This window comes from Watersipora subatra, chromosome 3, assembly GCF_963576615.1.
Source record: "Watersipora subatra chromosome 3, tzWatSuba1.1, whole genome shotgun sequence".
Taxonomy (NCBI): domain Eukaryota; kingdom Metazoa; phylum Bryozoa; class Gymnolaemata; order Cheilostomatida; family Watersiporidae; genus Watersipora; species Watersipora subatra.
Window position 1 is genome coordinate 57153384 of NC_088710.1, and position 20026 is coordinate 57173409.

At 36.0% G+C, this 20026-nt stretch overlaps 1 protein-coding gene across 4 annotated transcripts in view; it reads left to right on the plus strand.

Annotated features, from left to right (window-relative positions):
• Nucleotides 1-20026, plus strand: part of LOC137391203 (RNA helicase Mov10l1-like) — a 79649-nt gene that overhangs the window by 29772 nt on the left and 29851 nt on the right. For all 4 annotated transcript variants that reach the window (XM_068077594.1, XM_068077597.1, XM_068077595.1 and 1 more), the window contains 2 exons: nt 16850-17029; nt 17768-17877. In XM_068077594.1, the coding sequence (XP_067933695.1) occupies nt 16850-17029; nt 17768-17877 (290 nt within the window). The remainder of the gene's footprint in view (nt 1-16849; nt 17030-17767; nt 17878-20026) is intronic.

A 20026-nucleotide genomic window follows, 5' to 3' on the forward strand; every position in this document is an offset into this window, starting at 1 on the left:
ATGACATGTGTACACTGACTTGCTGAGGTACAGCTAGTAAACTCATGTGTCACATGACATGTGTACACTGACTTGATGAGGTACAGCTAGTAAACTCATGTATCACATGACATGTGTACACTGACTTGATGAGGTGCAGCTAGTAAACTCATGTGTCACATGACATGTGTACACTGACTTGCTGAGGTACAGCCAGTGAACTCGTGTATTACATGACATGTGTACACTGACTTGCTGAGGTACAGCTAGTAAGCTCATGTGTCACATGACATGTGTACACTGACTTGATGAGGTACAGCTAGTAAACTCATGTATCACATGACATGTGTACACTGACTTGCTGAGGTACAGCTAGTAAACTCATGTATCACATGACATGTGTACACTGACTTGCTGAGGTACAGCTAGTAAACTCATGTGTCACATGACATGTGTACACTGACTTGCTGAGGTACAGCTAGTAAACTCATGTGTCACATGACATGTGTACACTGACTTGATGAGGTACAGCTAGTAAACTCATGTATCACATGACATGTGTACACTGACTTGCTGAGGTACAGCTAGTAAACTCATGTATCACATGACATGTGTACACTGACTTGCTGAGGTACAGCTAGTAAACTCATGTGTCACATGACATGTGTACACTGACTTGCTGAGGTACAGCCAGTGAACTCGTGTATTACATGACATGTGTACACTGACTTGCTGAGGTACAGCTAGTAAACTCATGTGTCACATGACATGTGTACACTGACTTGCTGAGGTACAGCCAGTAAACTCGTGTATTACATGACATGTGTACACTGATTTAATGAGGTACAGCTAGTAAACTCATGTGTCACTTGACATGTGTACACTGACTTGATGAGGTACAGCTAGTAAACTCGTGTATCACATGACATGTGTACACTGACTTGATGAGATAAGGCGTAGCTTGAAGGTTGTATTTATTCACTCAATTTTGACCTTCATTCAGTCACGTGTTGACTATTTAAACTAGAAGAAGTATACAGTTTGTCCCAGTGACTACCACTACTTGCAGCATCTATATATATGTATATTTTTCAAAGTTGGTCATGGTGTGCGTGGGATTGTCCAGCTATAGCTATTAAAATATTGGAAATAAAATTACGCGTTGCGATGGATTTAAACTCACGGCGAATGAAGTTATTTATCCACGCACTCTACCACTGAGCTATACAAGGCGTATTGATTAAAGACATTATCGTATACCATATACCGTATGCACACGCTAAATGACGTTATTTGAAGCTATGAATTCTATTAACTCTATGAAATACGATGCTTTTTTTGTGTTTTGTTGAACTTCTAATTTCGGTTTTTTGTAAGGTTCAATTGCTATATTATGGTCAAGGCCAATTCTTTTTACTCGGTCAGTTGTATCATCTTCATAGGAAGAGCCACGACATTCTCTCTCCGTTCGGTCAGACAAAGACAGCACGATATCTCCTTTTTACATTTGTACCAGTATCGAGAGGTACCAGTATCTTCATATTCAAAGTTTTGATGGATAGCTTCTAGTGGAACAGTAACCTTAGGAACCAAATAAGCAATTGTTATTATTAATTCAACATATTCAGGGTTTTTAATTTGTTTTCTCAGTTCGTATAAATAGTATCATTACTGAACCAACTTTTATTGTAATCGTAGCAAAACAGACTTAATTTAGCTATTACTTGCTAATTATTTCACATGAATTTACATTTGAACCCTTTTTTCTTTGTCATATTTTTTAACATATTTGACCTGCACAAAACATTTTTCTCGTGTTATGAAGTTTCAAAGTTGCAGTTGTTTGACAAAGTCTGAAAACCTTTACAGTTGTTTTTATTTTCCCTCTTAATTTATTTCAACTACACAAAACACTTTTTGCACAATATGTAGTTTGACAGTTAGAATGACAAATGTTGTTATATTTTAAATACAAATAATTTTTCTGTCCAAAGACTTATTACCCGAAGATGGAGCTGTCTTTCTCAGCTATTGTTTGCTGGGTGTTAACTCAGTTTTGATGGTCCAAGTGTTTGAGTGGTACGCAGTGTTGACATACTCATCATTTCAGTGGTAGCTATCTGCATCACTATCAATTTGTTCTGTTAACGCCATTCTCTTGTTGGAAGACTCTCTGCTGCTTGAGACATCTAGGAACTCTAAATAAATCTACCATTAAATTTATATTTACCTTATAGAATTCTTTATTTTAATAATAGTTTTTTGAACACGGTAGGCATTTGCCCTATTGCGTCCTACCCTTCATTTTTTCATTGCGTCATTCTATCGTTGTCGGCCATCTTTGTAGACAAATTTCATTGTTAAAAACACGAAGCTTTTGCAATGAATTTTTAAAAACGATTCTTTTTTGCAATTTCTTTATTATAGAATCAAAACAACACCAAAAAATACTATTAAATAAGAAAATGACGATCGTTTTCTACAAATATGGCCGCTTTTTCGTGAATGACCGCGTGTGCAAACGGCTTGATGACGTAAAAAAACGATGGATTGCATATACACATAGGTACTGGTCAGACAACTCCGAAGTTGTCAAGGCACAATTAATAGATCTTTTCATGCCATTCATTTCACCTACTTGGTAGAGGTGGAACGAGACACGAGACATCTCGAGTATCGACCTGTCTCGTATCGGTCTCGTCTCGACCTAACTATTGCCAAACTCGAGACAAGAAATAGAACTAAAGCGCCTGCGCGAAAAGCCTGTTAAAACATAGCTTTTCGCGCAGGCGCAAAAGTCATGTTTTAACATGTAATCATGTAGTCCGGACAACGGCCCTGTTAATATATTGTAGTCCGGTTCGGTGTCCTTAAAACAGATACCGGGTGGTATCCAATTACCCTCCGAATAATCGATTTAATAAATAAGACTGTTGCAGGTAAGATGACTGTATTTTATCGTATCGTGTCCAAATACCAACTGCCCATCATAAAATTCGGACCTTTTTTATATACTACCAATTGCGGGTAAAACTTGCCCAGACACGGAGAAACGAACTAAAGGCCGTGTCGACCATAGTCCGTGTTCGGGGAACAATGACATTTTCGTTAGTTCAATATAAAAATATATACGGTACCGTAATTCATATAATTTCATGAGTACAATTTAAATATAATTCACATACTACAGTTAATACACAAACAAAACTTAACATAAATGAAACAATAAGAATGAAAGTGTTATCGTGTGTTCTTTTAGTTGTGGTACTTCTTTGTAGAGCGACTGCTATCGGTTTCATTGCAAATTTTATTACGTTAAAAAGTAAAACCTATTCAATAGATGGTAAAAATATACATGTATAAAGCAATATGTTTATAATAATTATTATCAATCAAGCTCAAAATTTTTAGAAATATATAACTTCGCTGTTTTAGAGCTGTTTGTGTTACTTTTGTTTACAAAAAATACATGCATATTGCTATTAAAATGTTGTATTCAAATCGTTTACACCAGGTGAAAATTTAATTTAAAAAGAGGTTTATCAATTTTATATATCAGGTACGCTAGTCCTTGTGTAGTGAAATCATCACCAAATGCTCATTATTTTACTGTCTCGTGTCTCGAGTCTCGAATTTTTACAAGACAGTGTCTCGAGTCTCGTCTCGAACTTAAAAAGCCTGTCTCGTTCCACCTCTACTTCTTGGGGTTTTTATATTTTGTTACACGTATAGTGGGTAGTTATTTTCCATAATCACTATTTACATGTAATTTTCTAAAAACCTTAAAGGTTGACTTGCAACAAAATTCATATTACAGTTATTTGGTATCAAAAGATTCACCATGTCTTACTTTGCTGCGTTGTAGGTGCAAAATATGTGGAAATGTGATTACAAGCTTTTAAAAGCTAAAAAAACGAACAGTTAATCGCAGCCACACGAGACTGCCGTAGTTTAGATTCTCTTTCCAAAACGGTTCAAATGGGGCGTAGTTGTATGAGATGGCTTCTGTTTACACTTTCAAGCAACCTTATTCGTCGAAATATTTTTACAGATATACTTCACGCATTCAATAAAACCATGTCTATTGTTCTTACGCGTCTATTGTTCATTTCATTCATTCATCAGTCATTGTTCATGACATTTCATCGTCATTGTAATGTTGTCACTTTCAGCACTGATATCTTATAACCTACCGTAAAAAATCGTTTAACTTTTTAACCTTAGCTCGAAGGAGTACATATCATTGTCTGATAAACATGACGAGCCTGTTGGTCACCTGTGATAATCGAAAAATGCTGCAGAAATTAATCACGAAGTATGGGTCACATGATCAGATTACGACTAGACGATTAGACCAAGCCGAAACAAAACTGTAAGGTAGCGAGTATCTATATTTGATACGGGGTCTTTGGTAAAACCCGAAGTGTTTGTCATAAACTAGTGCTACGAGAAGTTTTATATTGAGCTTTTTATTGGCTTTTCAATTCACGTGAGAACATCACGTGACAAAACAATAACCAAATGTAATGACTGCGTCAGAGAAATAAAATGATTCCAATCTACGGCGGCTTTTCGTTTTTTAGCTTTTAAGAGCTTGTAATCACATTGCCATATATTTTGCACCTACAACACAACAGAGTAAGACATGGTGAATCTTTTGATACCAAATAACTGTAATGTGAATTTTGTTGCAAGTCAACCTTCAAGAGAAAGCTTAGCGCATGTACGGAGTATTAAGGATAGTCGGGTGTGGGAAATTTTTATACATTAACACATATAGCAACAACTAATATGGGTGCTTTATAGTAACACATATATCACTCTTATGGCAATTATATGAGTACAAACACTAATACATACAGTAGCTATCTGTATGACTACTATACAGTTAAACATATAGCACTCGTCTAACGAGCTACGCAAGTACAATACGCTAATGCAAATATTAACTAGCTATATAAGTGCTAAATGCAAATGTTTATTGCGCTCATATAGCAATTGGCTATATGTGTCCTATATGTCAGCGTATGTTGCATGTAGCTATATGGGACTGAGGACTGTAGTGCTTAAAGGCATCATCTGTCATTCTTAAGAGCCGTAAGGCAGAGAACAGCCTTCATGTTGGCTATCAACCGCTGTGCTGTACAAGAGTGTCTTCCACCTCAAAAATTCTATACCCCACAAGCAAGTTGTTTTTGCACTCCATTGTTTTTCTTCGAAACTGATTTCTATTCAGTTCGGAGGCTAATATATTATTCTAGATCAGATTCTGTTAATCTATTATTTGCGAGTGCATTATCGGCTTTCAGTTGTAAGACAATGAGATTGTGTTAGCTTTGGATCCAATGTGATAAGGATTCTATGCTTTAATGGGCTTGTGTGTTTTGCCTATCCGACCCTAGTCTTGAATGCACTGCATAGTCTAAAGCTTTTTGTGGAGCAATTATATATAAAGAAAGTGCAGCTCTGTAGCAAGTTAGTGCGATTGAAAAAAGCAGTTAGGCATATTAATCTGCGGGTGCAAGATTAGAAAATACCATGGCGAAAATTCTTGTGATAATCGGTATACTTCAAATCATTGCTGGCGGAGTTATTGTTGGACTTGTGGGTAAAGACTACTATGACACGACTAACGGGATCATCTCTCCAACTGAAGCAGAAAAGGCTAATGCCTTCGGACCCGTGCTAATCGGTATTCTAGTTGTCGTCAACGGAATATTCGGTGTCATGACATTGTGCTGCGGAGACAACAAAAAGATGGAAGTGTTCTATTTGATCGGAGCTACGGTGGCTGCCAGCGCTACAGCCGCCATGTTGTGGATTTATGGCTTGAAATATAACACATGTGGAAAAACATTCAGGGTATGCTCTAAGGAGACTAAAGATATTTACATCACTCTCATTACCTTCAGCACTGTCTCGTGTGCGATGAGTGTGTTTGGCATGGTCGCATCGGCTCTTTCAGTCTGTCGCAGGCTCTAATTACTAAAGGAGGACATCGTGAAGCGGCAATGCCGACCAGATGTGACGCATCTCCACTGAACCAAGTTTCAAAAGATAATTTAACTCGTTGAGTAACTCGATGCGACTTTGAAGAAGACAGAAGTTGTACTTAGTTTCCGAATGTTTCTTTGCTGTTCACTCAGGAAACATTAATATATTCTCCGCCATATGAGTATGTCTATGATACAGGAACTGTAGTATTGATAGTTAGCTCAGATTTTAAACCTCTTATATTCTACTTCTTTTTATGTCACTTTGTCATTATTCTTCCTATCTCAGAGCTCTTGTTGCCTTGCCTTACCTTGCCTTTGTGTGCCATTATTTTTCAATACAGTGCTATATTATTCAGTATATTCAGTTTGGTCTTAGTTTCTTGATTTGTGCGAAACTGCTATATTTTTCAAGTGTGCCAATACATCTTGGTATGATATTTTGGTGCAAAAGGTAGCTGGCATGGCAGAATAGTATAAGGTTGTGGCCTGCTTCGCTCAAAAACTGACTAGATTGAAAATCAGTTAACTAGCATTGATTTCAAACTTACAACTCTTGGAGCTACTTGAATGTGTGAACTTATTAAAGTGGTGAGGCAGGTTAGGTTTTGCTAGAAAAGTTATGTAATTTTTTGGAACCTTGAAATGAACAGATGCTGTGACTTAGATGATTAGAATAACGGAACATACCATAAAACCTCTATTTGAACACCACCTTTATTTGAATGCCACTATAGGAGAAGGGTTAAAAATAAAGCCTACACTGACTTGATGAGATTCACCTAGTAAACTCATGTGTCACTTGACATGTGTACGCTGACTTGCTGAGGTAAGCTAGTAAACTCATGTGTCACATGACATGTGTACATTGGCTTGATGAGGTACAGCTAGTAAACTCATGTGTCACATGGCATGTGTACACTGACTTGATGAGGTACAGCTAGTAAACTCATGTGTCACATGACATGTGTACACTGACTTGATGAGGTACAGCTAGTAAACTCATGTGTCACATGACATGCGTACACTGACTTGATGAGGTACAGCTAGTAAACTCATGTGTCACATGACATGTGTACACTGACTTGCTGATGTAAGGCGTAGCTTGAAGGTTGTATTTATTCACTCAATTTGACCTTCATTCAGTCACATGTTGATTGTTTAAACTAGAAGATGTATACAGTCTGTTCTAGTGACTACCACCATCTACTACCATTACTTGCAGCATCTTTTAGAAGCTAAAAAATAAAAAATGGAGTTGTCTTTCCACTATTATTTGCTGGATTTGAGTTTGGATGGTCCAAATGTTTGAGTGGCTCGCAGTGTTGACATACTCATCATTTCAATGGTAGCTATCTGCATCACTATCAGGTTGTTCTGTTAACGCCATTCTTTAGTTGGAAGACTCTAAGCTGCTTGAGACATCTATAGGAACTCTAAATAAATCTACCGTTAAATTTATCTTTACCTTAATAGAATTCTTTATTTTAATAATAGTTTTTTGAACACGGAAGGCATTTGCCCCATTTCGTCACATACACATAGGTACTGGTCAGACAACTCCGAAGTTGTCAGCGCACTATTAATAGATCTTTTCGTGTCATCCATCCCACCTACTTGGGGTTTTTATATTTCGTTACATGCATAATGTGTAGTTATTTAAACTTATTTTCTATTATTACTATTTACACATAATTTTTAAAATCCTGAAAATAAAGCTTAGCGCATGTACAGAGTATTAAGGATAGTCGGGTGTGGGAAATTTTTATACACTAACACATATAGCAACAACTAATATGGGTGCTATATGCTAACACATATAGCAACAACTAATATGGGTGCTATATGCTAACACATATAGCAACAACTAATATGGGTGCTATATGTGTTAGCATATAGCAACAACTAATATGGGTGCTATATGTGTTAGCATATAGCAACAACTAATATGGGTGCTATATGCTAACACATATAGCAACAACTAATATGGGTGCTATATGCTAACACATATAGCAACAACTAATATGGGTGCTATATGCTAACACATATAGCAACAACTAATGTGGGTGCTATATGCTAGCACATATACCACTCATATGGCAATTATATGAGTACTATACACGAATACATACAGCGGCTGTCTGTATGACTACTATACGCCTGAACATAGTTTGCACTCATATATCAAATTAGCTACATATGTACTATATATTAATATATATAGCAACTAGCTATATGAGTGCTATACGCTAACGTATATTTCACTCATATAGCAAATTAGATACAGTCAAACATGGATAATTCGCCCACGGATAGCTCGAACACATGGTTAATTCGAACGGTTTCTTTGGTCCGTTCCCACGTAATGATAAATTTCTATATATAACTTGAACTCAACACTGTTAATTCGAACTGTTTTTTTGCCCAACGGCTACCGAAACGGTTGTTATCGCTTTAGAAAATCACTTTATTCAAAGCCATAGAGCTAAACCTCATCTTTTCGTAATTCATAATCGTTGTTATTACCACCATCGGCAAAATATTTTTGTCAACGACTTTTCTAAAGGTTTGGTGAAATTTGATTTATACTGCTATACGATGAATAGCACGGGCTAGCCGGGTCACGCGTGCAAGGATTTTCGCCACGCACATACAAAACAAAAATCGCATGTTGTTTTTGTTTTGTATGTGCATGGCGAAAATCCTTGAGTGCGTGGCGTAACCCAGCTAGCCCGTGATGAATAGTTTTCCGACGTTGATTCCATGTTGAATCAACGTTGGAATATTGAATGTTTAAAACGTCTTAAAAATTGTTGTAATTAAACGTATACGTTGTCTTAGCTACAAAACACTATTCATCGTTTGACCTAAACACAGAATACGTGTGTACATTCAATAAGTATCTATTAAAAAAGCGTGAGTGATATAGAATGTACGTAAAACCTCGTAAAACTTCTAATTGAACTGCCTCGGAGTGTTGCTCTTAACGAATCCCAGGTAAAGTAAGGTAATCTTTGCATAAACTTCAAGAAAAAACGGAAAAATTGATCGTGGGTAAACCCCCAAAAGAAAAAAATGTCTTTTCTTTTGAGCATTTCAACAACGATCAAGTTTTGCCAATGTCAATCTGAAAAACGTCCTGGCAATAACATCACCTCAAACAATGAACCAATCTCAAGTGATAGAAAAATCTCTATACTTTTTGATAAAAACGTTTTAAACTTTACATTAGAAGCATTTAATTCGAAACAAGTCATTTGTGCTTTTGATTTATATTATAGTTTGTATATGTACATGTATCTACTAATAAATAAGTAAATACATGGACTTGTGACAGTGCTCTGATAACTTGAACGCTCTGATAATTCGAACACTTTTGCTCGGTCTTGTGAAGTTCGAGTTATCCATGTTTGACTGTATATGTATACTGCATGTCAACATATGTTGCAAGTAGCTACAAGGGTGCTGTACACCAACACATATTGCACTCATATAGCAAATTAGCAATATGTATACTGTATGTCAACGTAGGTTGCAAGTAGCTATATGACTGCTATACGCTAACATATATTAAACTGAGAACTGTAGTGCTTAAAGGCATCATCTGTCTTTCTTAAGAGCCGTAAGGCAGGGAACAGCCTTCATGTTGGCTATCAACCGCTGTGCTGTACAAGAGTGTCTTCCACCTCAAACATTCTATACCTCACAAGCAAGTTGTTTTTGCACTCAATTATTTTTTTTAACTGAATGCTATTCAGATCAGCTACTAATTTATTATTTGCTAGAGCATTATCAGCTTGCAGCTGGAAGCCAATGAGATTGTGTTAGCTTTGGATCCAATGTGATTAAGATTTTACGCTCCAATGGGTTTGTGTGTTTTGCCTATCTGACACTAATCTTGAGTGCACTGCGTATTCCAAGGCTTTTTATTCTGGAGCAGTTGGATATAAGGAAAGTGCAGCTCTGTAGCAAGTTAGTGCGATTGAAAAAAGCAGTTAGGCATATTAATCTGCGGGTGCAAGATTAGAAGATACCATGGCGAAAATTCTTCTGATAGTCGGTATATTTCAAATCGTTGCCGGCGTAATTATTATTGGACTTGTGGGTAAGGACTTCTCTGACACGATTAACAAGTCTTCATCTGAAGCAGAGAAGGCTAATGACTTCGGACCCGTGCTAATCGGTATCCTAGTTGTCGTCAACGGAATATTCGGTGTCATGACATTGTGCTGCGGAGACAATAAAAAGATGGAAGTGTTCTATTTGATCGGCGCTACGGTGGCTGCCAGCGCTACAGCTGCCATGTTGTGGATTTATGCCTTGAAATATTACTCATGTGGAAAAGATTTTAATCCACTCGCGCCGTCATGCTCTAAGGAGAATAAAGATATTTACATCACTCTCATTACTTTCAGCACTGTCTCATGTGCGATGAGCGTGTTTGGCATGGTCGCATCGGCTCTTTCAGTCTGTCGAAGGCTTTAATTACTAAAGGAGGACATCGTGAAGTGGCAATGCCGACCAGATGGGACGTATCTCCACTGAACCAAGTTTCAAAAGATGATTTAACCCGTTTAATAACTCGATGCAACTTTGAAGAAGACAGAAGTTGTGCTTAGTTTCTGAATGTTTCTTTGCTGTACACTCAGGAAACATTAATATATTCTCCGCCATATGAGTATGTCTAAGATACAGGAACTGTAGTATTGATAGTTAGCTCAGATTCTAAACCTCTTATATTCTACTTCTCTTTATGTCACTTTGTCATTATTCTTCCTATCTCAGAGCTCGTGTTACCTTGCCTTTGCGTGCCATTATTTTTCAATACAGTGCTATATCATTCAGTATATTCAGTTTGGTCTTAGTTTCTTGATTTGTGTGACACTGCTATATTTTTAATGTGTGCCAATACATCTTGGCATGATATTTTGGTGCAAAAGGTAGCTGGCATGGCATGATAGTAGGGTTGTGGCCTGCTTCGGCTCAAAAACTGACTAGATTGAAAATCAGTTACCTAGCATCATAGACCTATTAACTATACTAGACTGGGCAATCCAATGCATCACGGCTCAGCATTGTGTCCTACTTAAATAGCCACATTCTTCACGACGTAACGTCATCGCTTTGTTCACTTGCAGCTGGTCAGGCAAGCGAGTCATCATTGTTTACATTAAAAAAAATGACAGAGACAGCTTTGTTGCTACATGTAATTTGACATAACTACTAAAGTACACAAGATATTGGTTTAAAATTTTAGATGCAAAGCTTATACACTATGCATTTCCTACCCTGCAAATTTGTAAACATAAAATTGAATATTTCATATATAAAGTGCCAGTAAAAATGTATATTGATCTATTCAAAAAATATTGCAAAATTATCAATGTTGCCCTATGCTATGGGCTAACATGTCAGATAGCTAGGTGTACAAATTTATTTCAAAGGCATACACACTGGTGCATCGTACACTGATTGCAGTCTGCCATGAATATAAATGTTGGGTCTTAGGTGTTATGCAAACAGCATCAGAAAATAGGTTTATGTTCACTTTGTTGCTTTGTTCACTTTGCCTAGTCCAGGCCATAGTTTCAAGTAGGAAGCCATGGAGAGTGGAGCAACTACCAGCACTGGAAATGATTCAAAGGTAAATTTTACTCCAATTGTTATCAAGTGTGGTTGTGAGAGGTACCTAGATATGAAGAGCAAGAAATCTTGCGGATTTTTCCGAGATATGCATACAAATAATAGTTTTTTCCAAAATGTTTTCTTATAGTTCATTGCTGGCACTAATATTTGAAAAGTTGCTTCGCACAAAGAGGTGCCAACCACGAAGTAGACGAAGTGTTGCCCATTTCATGAAGTTTTTCATCACCGTGGCAGGTGGACATAGGCTAGTAAATGAGTATGGTGATGGCTGTGCTATATTTAGAAGTGTAGTTAAACCCAACGAAAAGATTTTTACTTTATGATGGTCTCATAATAAAATTATGAATATATGAGTTATGAGTATATGATAATATACTCATAATATGATTATGAATATATGAGTTATGAGTATATGATAATATACTCATAATATGATTATGAGTATAAGAATGCAATTATTTACTGATTATTTTGCAGGACAAGAGTAAAAACTTTTGCTGTGCATTTGGTTGTTCTAATACTCCAGCAAAAGACAGTTAACTCAGTTTCCACACCTTTCCATCGGAAGAAAAACACCGAGACATATGTAACAAGTGGATAGACGCCGTGAAACGTAAGGACTGGATGCCTTCCAAATACTCTGCGCTCGGCAGTGATCTCCTGCAGACCTCCTGGTCTGACGATGGCTGCCATACTAAAGCCTACTGCTGTACCAAGAGTATTTGATTCTCTGCCAAAATATTTACAACCGACTCAACTAAAGCATAGCTGACTGTTATGCCGACCAACACTATCTAAATCATCTCCACCAGACCGAGATGAGCCAGTCCTGGAACCTTCACTTTGCTATGAAGAGCCAACAGCCGCCAAGCAATCTGAAGAGATCATTCCTGACCCTCTACATAAGCGTACCTCGTACCTTGGAATAGGGAATTAAATTTTTCTAACATTTAGCAAGGCCAAGTATCTACTTCTGTACAAGCTTGGACAGGAGCATATAGAAACACTGCCCTCAAAGATTCTGGCCAAGGGAGGTTTCAACAATAATCCAGATGTCTGTAGCTTCAAATCTGCACTGAAAGCTCGACTAGTGAAAACAGACATCACACCTAGCAGAGTGCTAACTGTCTTGATTGTGATAGCTCAGATGGCTCCTGCTCCCTACTTCTCTCATATAAACAAAGAAGAATTCATGTAGAAAGTGACGATAACTTCCATGATTATTTGGAATCAAGCAAACGGCTGGAAATCGATCTGTCAAAATCTGTCTCGGACATAGTGGAGTACATCGGTAGGTAAATACAACCAATTCCTCCTAATTTTTTACAAAACAAAAGATCTGGCACACATTGCAGCCTTGCTGTATGTGCTAAACTGCATGAGTGCCCATATTGTGGTACATGATTTAGGTATGTACATGTATTTTGGTATTAGCTATTTTCACTTATTGTTAGTGTATAGAACAGATATACAGGTAGCAGAGTGGCTTGAAATAATACTGCAGCAAATCAGTGAGATGTAGGTAAATTTATTTTACGGTTGATACATACACTTTTTATAATAATATTAACATATGATATTTATTTAGCAGGTTATGTGGTACAGAGCTTAAAACTCAACTGCAATGATTGCACCAGCTTTATAGCCTTCTGTCCAGATTTACGCACCAGGGATGATGCGATACTAATCAGTGTAAAATATGGAGGTGGTCTGTTTACACCTCATCCTGTCATCACAAAGATATGTCTAGGCTCAGAACAGATCATATGGCAGTGTGTCAACTTACAAGGAATCACTGCAGACATACACAAGCTGGTAGTCACGAAGACTCTTTCATTGGTTTTACAAAGCAATTTGCATCAGGAATTTCCATGCTCAAGTCACAGCGCAGCGTTAATTAAAACTATCACATCCAGATATGTCAGAATTAGAATTCACTATGAGGCTACAAAGGTAGCAGCTAACAAGCGTAATCTTAGATCAAAGCTCAGCCGACTGGTCGTCTTTAGTCATGTGTAGCCTGTCACAATATGTTTAGGAAAGTGTACCATTTGTCGTTTGTTTTCTACGATTTTTCTGATGCTGTTTGCATAACACCTAAGACCCAACATTTATGTTCATGGCAACTGCGATCAGTGTACGATGTACCAGTGTGTATGCCTTTGAAATCAATTTGTACACCTAGCTATCGGACATGTTAGCCCATAGCATAGGGCAACATTGATAATTTTGCAATATTTTTTGAATAGATCAATATATATTTTTACTGGCACTTTACATATGAAATATTCAATTTTATGTTTACAAATTTGCAGGGTAGGAAATGCATAGTGTATAAGCTTTGCATCTAAAATTTTAAACCAATATCTTGTGTACTTTAGTAGTTATGTCAAATTACATGTAGCAACAAAGCTGTCTCTGCCATTCTTTCAATGTAAACAATGACGACTCACTTGCCTGACCAGCTGCAAGTGAACGAAGCGTTGACGTTACGTCGCGAAGAATGTGGCTATTTATGTAGGACACCGTAGCTTGGCATTGCCCAGTCTAGTATAGTTAATAGGTCTATGCCTAGCATTGATTTCAAACTTAGAACTCTTAGAGCTACTTGGATGTATCAACTTATTAAAATGGTAAAGCAGGTTAGGTTTCACTAGAAAAGTTGTTTAATTGAGGAAAGTTCTTCGGAGCTTTGAAAATGAACAGATGTTGTGACTTGGAAGATTAGAATAACAAAACATACTGTAAAACCTCTATTTGAATGCCACCTTTATTTGAATGCCACTATAGAAAAAGGGTTGAATAATGGAGCGCCATGGCGTTGAAATAGAACTTTTCCGGAAGTTGTAGCAAACTAGACATTGTTAGAATCTAAATTCATGTTTTAAAGGCATGTTCAGACTTTACATTGGAGCTCATAAATTCTATATCATGAAGTGATTTGTTTCCATCCAAATGTATCCTTGTGTCTCAGGGCAAAAGTATTGATTCAACCGACCCGATACAAACACTCTCTCACATGAGCCTGCAGTACGCTAGTGCGTTTAGTATTCAGAATATTTCTACGATCTTTACATCAGCGATATGTATAACACTTTGAAAGTGGAGGCTAAGGAATCTACTAGCTACTTGTAGATCTTTTTGATCAGTAGCCTTCAAGCAGTATATCAACGCTACAAAACTACTGCAACACCTGCAGCACCTCCCCGCAGTTACATAGATACATGCTTAGGTCCCCAGCAATTAGAGTATTTAGGAACAGTTCTCGCTAATCATCTTGCTGCTGTTCATCTTAGAAATATTAACTAATTGTTGATGAAGAATGCTAAAGATTATTACTATACTCATTAAGCTCTGATGAATAATATGGCAATGAGTAGCTAGGGGCTTCCTGACCATCCCACTAAACGTGATTATGACAGGAGCATGTCAGCTGATTTCAATAGCCAATGGTTATCACTGGCATCTTCAAGGGGTTATAGGAGTCGCTGCAGAGCTCACTAAATTTGTTTTGCACTAATATTTTCTCATTCTCTCCGCTGTTCTGGTTAGTTTTAAAGTTGTTCTCTAACTGCTGAAGTTTACAGATACATTACTTTTTAACATACAGTCAAACATGGATAACTCGAACTTCAAGGGACCGAGCAAAAGTGTTCGAATTATCAGAGCGTTCAAGTTATCAGAGCACTGTCACAAGTCCATGTATTTACTTATTTATTAGTAGATACATGTACATATACAAACTATAATATAAATCAAAAGCACAAATGGCTTGTTTCAAATTAAATGCTTCTAATGTAAAGTTTAAAACGTTTTTATGAAAAAGTATAGAGATTTTTCTATCACTTGAGATTGGTTTGTTGTTTGAGGTGATGTTATTGCCATCACGTTTTTCAGATTGACATTGGCAAAACTTGATCGTTGTTGAAATGCTCAAAAGAAAAGACATTTTTTTCTTTTGGGGTTTTACCCACGATCAATTTTGCCGTTTTTTCTAGAAGTTTATGCAAAGATTATCTTACTTTACCTGGGATTCGTTAAGAGCAACACTCCGAGGCAGTTCAATTAGAAGTTTTACGAGGTTTTACGTACATTCTATATCACTCACGTTTTTTAATAGATATTTATTGAATGTACACACGTATTCTGTGTTTAGGTCAAACGATGAATAGTTTTTTGTAGCTCAGACAACGTTAAAGTTTAATTACAACAATTTTTAAGACGTTTTAAACATTCAACATTCCGACGTTGATTCAACACGGAATCAACGTCGGAAAACTATTCATCACGGGCTAGCCGGGTCACGCACTCAAGGATTTTCGCCACGCACATACAAAACAAAAACAACATGCGATTTTTGTTTTGTATGTGCGTGGCGAAAATCCTTGCGCGCGTGGCCCGGCTAGCCCGTGCTACACATCGTATAGCAGTATAAATCAAATTTCACCAAACCTTTAGAAAAGTCGTTGACAAAAATATTTTGCCGATGGTGGTAATAACGACGCTTATGAATTACGAAAAGATGAAGTTTACCTCTATGGCTTTGAATAAAGTGATTTTCTAAAGCGATAACAACCGTTTCGGTAGCCATTGGGCAAAAAAACAGTTCGAATTAACAGTGTTGAGTTCGAGTTATCTATAGCAATTTATCATTACGTGGGAACGAACCAAAGGAAATGTTCGAATTAATCATGTGTTCGAGCTATCCGTGGACGAGTTATCCATGTTTGACTGTATCTCCCAAGGTTTTTAACCTGTTAGCCATGTTCAGTTGAGATAATTTAAAAAGTTGTGTTTTATAATTGAAATTGTTTTAAAATTTATACATGAAAGTTTTCAATGCTTTCAAAGTCAATAGCATCAAATACTAAGCACACTGGACTTGAAAATATCTTTAGAATTACTAAAAGTCACTACGTGGACCTAAAATGGCTGCTTGAGCCCTCTAAATCTGATCCTGTTGTTTATCATGACCCCCTATGCCTTCATCTCACGTCGTTAACTTACTATCCCTGGAGTAAACCCGCATTGCTCAAACTGCAAGATTTTGCGCATGCTATTGTCATAAAAAACTAGGTCACTTGTTATCACTTGCCATCAATTGTCATCACTTGTCATCACTGGTATTCACTTGTCATTGCTGATATTCACTTTTCATCACTTGTCATGGCTTGCCATCACTGGTCACCATTTCTGGTTGCTTGTCATCGTTTGCTATCATTTATTTGCAGGTCTTTTCTCAGGGAATGTTTTTATAAAGGCCAGCTGTCAGGAGTTTGTTGACTCCCTGGAGGTTTGCAATGACAGCTGGTTAGTGAATAAATCGCTCAACCAGCAGCAAAGACTCGCTGTCAAGAGAGTTATGCAGGCCAAGTGTCGACCTTTTCCATATATAATTTTTGGTCCTCCAGGTTAGTTCAACCTCAGTGTTATGCACAATGCTCGTCGCATAGAGTAAAGATTTGTCTCTTTAAAAAAATGTTTTGTTCACGATGCTATGTACAACTTGCATGTTTAATCACTGCTGTTACTCTGTTGTGGTTATCGTACAGCATGATGTATCTGTATAGTATATTATAGTGTATAATGTGTATGTGTAGTATATTGTACTGCATAATGTATTTGTATAGTATATTATAGTGCATAATGTATATGTGTAGTATATCTGTATATTGTATATGTGTAGTATATTGTACTGCATAATGTATATGTGTAGTATATTATACTGTATCATGTATCTGTGTAATATATCTGTATATTGTATATGTGTAGTATATTGTACTTTATAATGTATCTGTGCAGTATATTGTACTGTATAATGTATGTGTAGTATATCGTAAATGTATAATGTATATTTGTAGTGTATCATACTGTATAGTATATACTTGTAGCGTATCATAATTCATATGTGTAGTGTATCATACTTTATAATGTATATGCATTGCCACGCAGTCAATATCCAGTAAAGTGCATATGAATTATCATGCTATGCATAATTGCTATAATACATGGGTAGTACAATACATTGCATGGATACTATGTTTTATATGTAGTACCATGCCATGAATACAAGCCATGAAGACCTATATGCAATGCTGATTGTACTCAGTGCCATAACCATAATCATATGTACGTATATGATATTCTAGGCACAGGCAAAACTGTTACTCTGGTAGAAAGTGTACTGCAAGTGTTTACTAATATCAGAGGCAGTAGGATTCTTATCTGCACTCCATCTAACAGTGCTGCCGATCTCTTGGTGAGTTGCAGGGATTGCTAAACATATTATGGAAATGTTTACTTTTCCATTTCCATAAACATAAATATTTCCATAATTTTATGGAAATGGATATGGAAATTTTATTTTAGAAATATGGAAATGTTATGGAAATGGAAATAATATGAAAATGAATTATGGAAATGTTATGGAAATTGAAAAAATATGGAAATGAATTATGGAAATGTTATGGAAATGGAAATGAATTATGAAAATATTATGGAAATGGAAATAATATGGAAATAAATTATGGAAATGTTATGGAAACGGAAATAATATGGAAATAAATTATGGAAATGTTATGGAAATGGAAAAAACTATGGAAATGAATTATGGAAATGTTATGGAAATGGAAGTAATATGGAAATAAATTACGGAAATGTTATGGAAATGGAAAAAACTATGGAAATAAATTATGGAAATGTTATGAAAATGGAAATAATATAAAAATAAATTATGGAAATGTTATGGAAATGAAAAAAAATATGGAAATGAATTATGGAAATGTTATGGAAATGGAAATAATATGGAAATGAATTATGGAAATGGAAATAATATGGAAATGAATTATGGAAAGGGTATGGAAATGGAAATAATATGGAAATTATGGAAATAAATTATGGAAATTTTATGGAAATGCAAATAATATAGAAATGAATTATAGAAATTGTAACATACACACGTAATCCATGATATAAACAGAGGGGAGTTATATTGTATAGACTAGGCTACATGAATAGACAATGGTAATACACAAACAGCTAAGATCAGTGGTATTACAGAAACTATTAAAGGGGTCTGGAAGAAATTAACTCAAATTGTCTCTGGACTTGGCTACATGTACAGACAATGGTAACACGCAAACCCAGCTAACATCAGTGGTATTACAGAAACTATTAAGGGAGTCTGAAAGAAACTATCTCAAATCGTCTCTGGCTTAATTATAGGCAATGGCAGCATACGGCTTTGATGTTGCCTGGACCTTAAATAAAGTATATTAGCAAGCAAATATCATATTCATATTATGTATAAATTAATCACATGTTTGGGAAAAGTTGACGATTGCACACACACGGTCATTTGACAAGCAAGCGCGCACACCTACGTACACACCAGGGATCGCTAAACATATTATGAAAATGTTTACTTTTCCATATCCATTTCCATAAACATAAATAGTTCCATAATTTTATGGAAATGGATATGGAAATTTTATTTTAGACATATGGAAATGTTATGGAAATGGAAATAATATGGAAATGAATTATGGAAATATTATGGAAATGGAAATAATATGGAAATAAATTATGGAAATGGAAAAAACTATGCAAATGAATTATGGAAATGGAAATATTATGGAAATGTTATGGAAATGGAAATAATATGGAAATGAATTATGGAAATGCTATGGAAATGGAAATAATATGGAAATAAATTATGGAAATGTTATGGAAATGGAAATAATATGGAAATGAATTATGGAAATGTTATGGAAATGGAAATAAATTATGGAAATGTTATGGAAATGGAAATGAATTATGGAAATGTTATGGAAATGGAAATTGTGACAAACACGTTATCCCTGGTGAGTTGTAGCGATTGCTGACTACTATATTGACGAACTGTCTCTTTACTTAAGCATCAAAAGCTTTTAATTATGATGATAGGATTGGAGAGATGTCAAGTTTATGTCATCAGTCATATGTTCAACTAAAATGTCATATGCTCAAATAAACCGTTGTATGCTCAATTTAACCATCATAGTATTATTATGTTTAACTAAACTCATAAGTTCAACTAAACCGTAGTATATTCAATTAAACCGTCATATGGTCAACTAAAGGGTTATATGTTTAACTAAATCGTCATATGTTCAACTAAATCATCACATGTTCAACTAAACCGTAGTATGCTCAACTAAATCATCATATGTTCAACTAAACTGCCATATGTTCAGCTAAAATGTCATAGGTTCAACTAAAATGTCATATGTTCAACTAAAATGTCACATGTTCAACTAAACCGTAGTATGTTCAACTAAATCATCATATGTTCAACTAAACTGTCATATGTTCAACTAAACTGTCATATGTTCAACTAAAATGTCATATGTTCAACTAAAATGTCATAT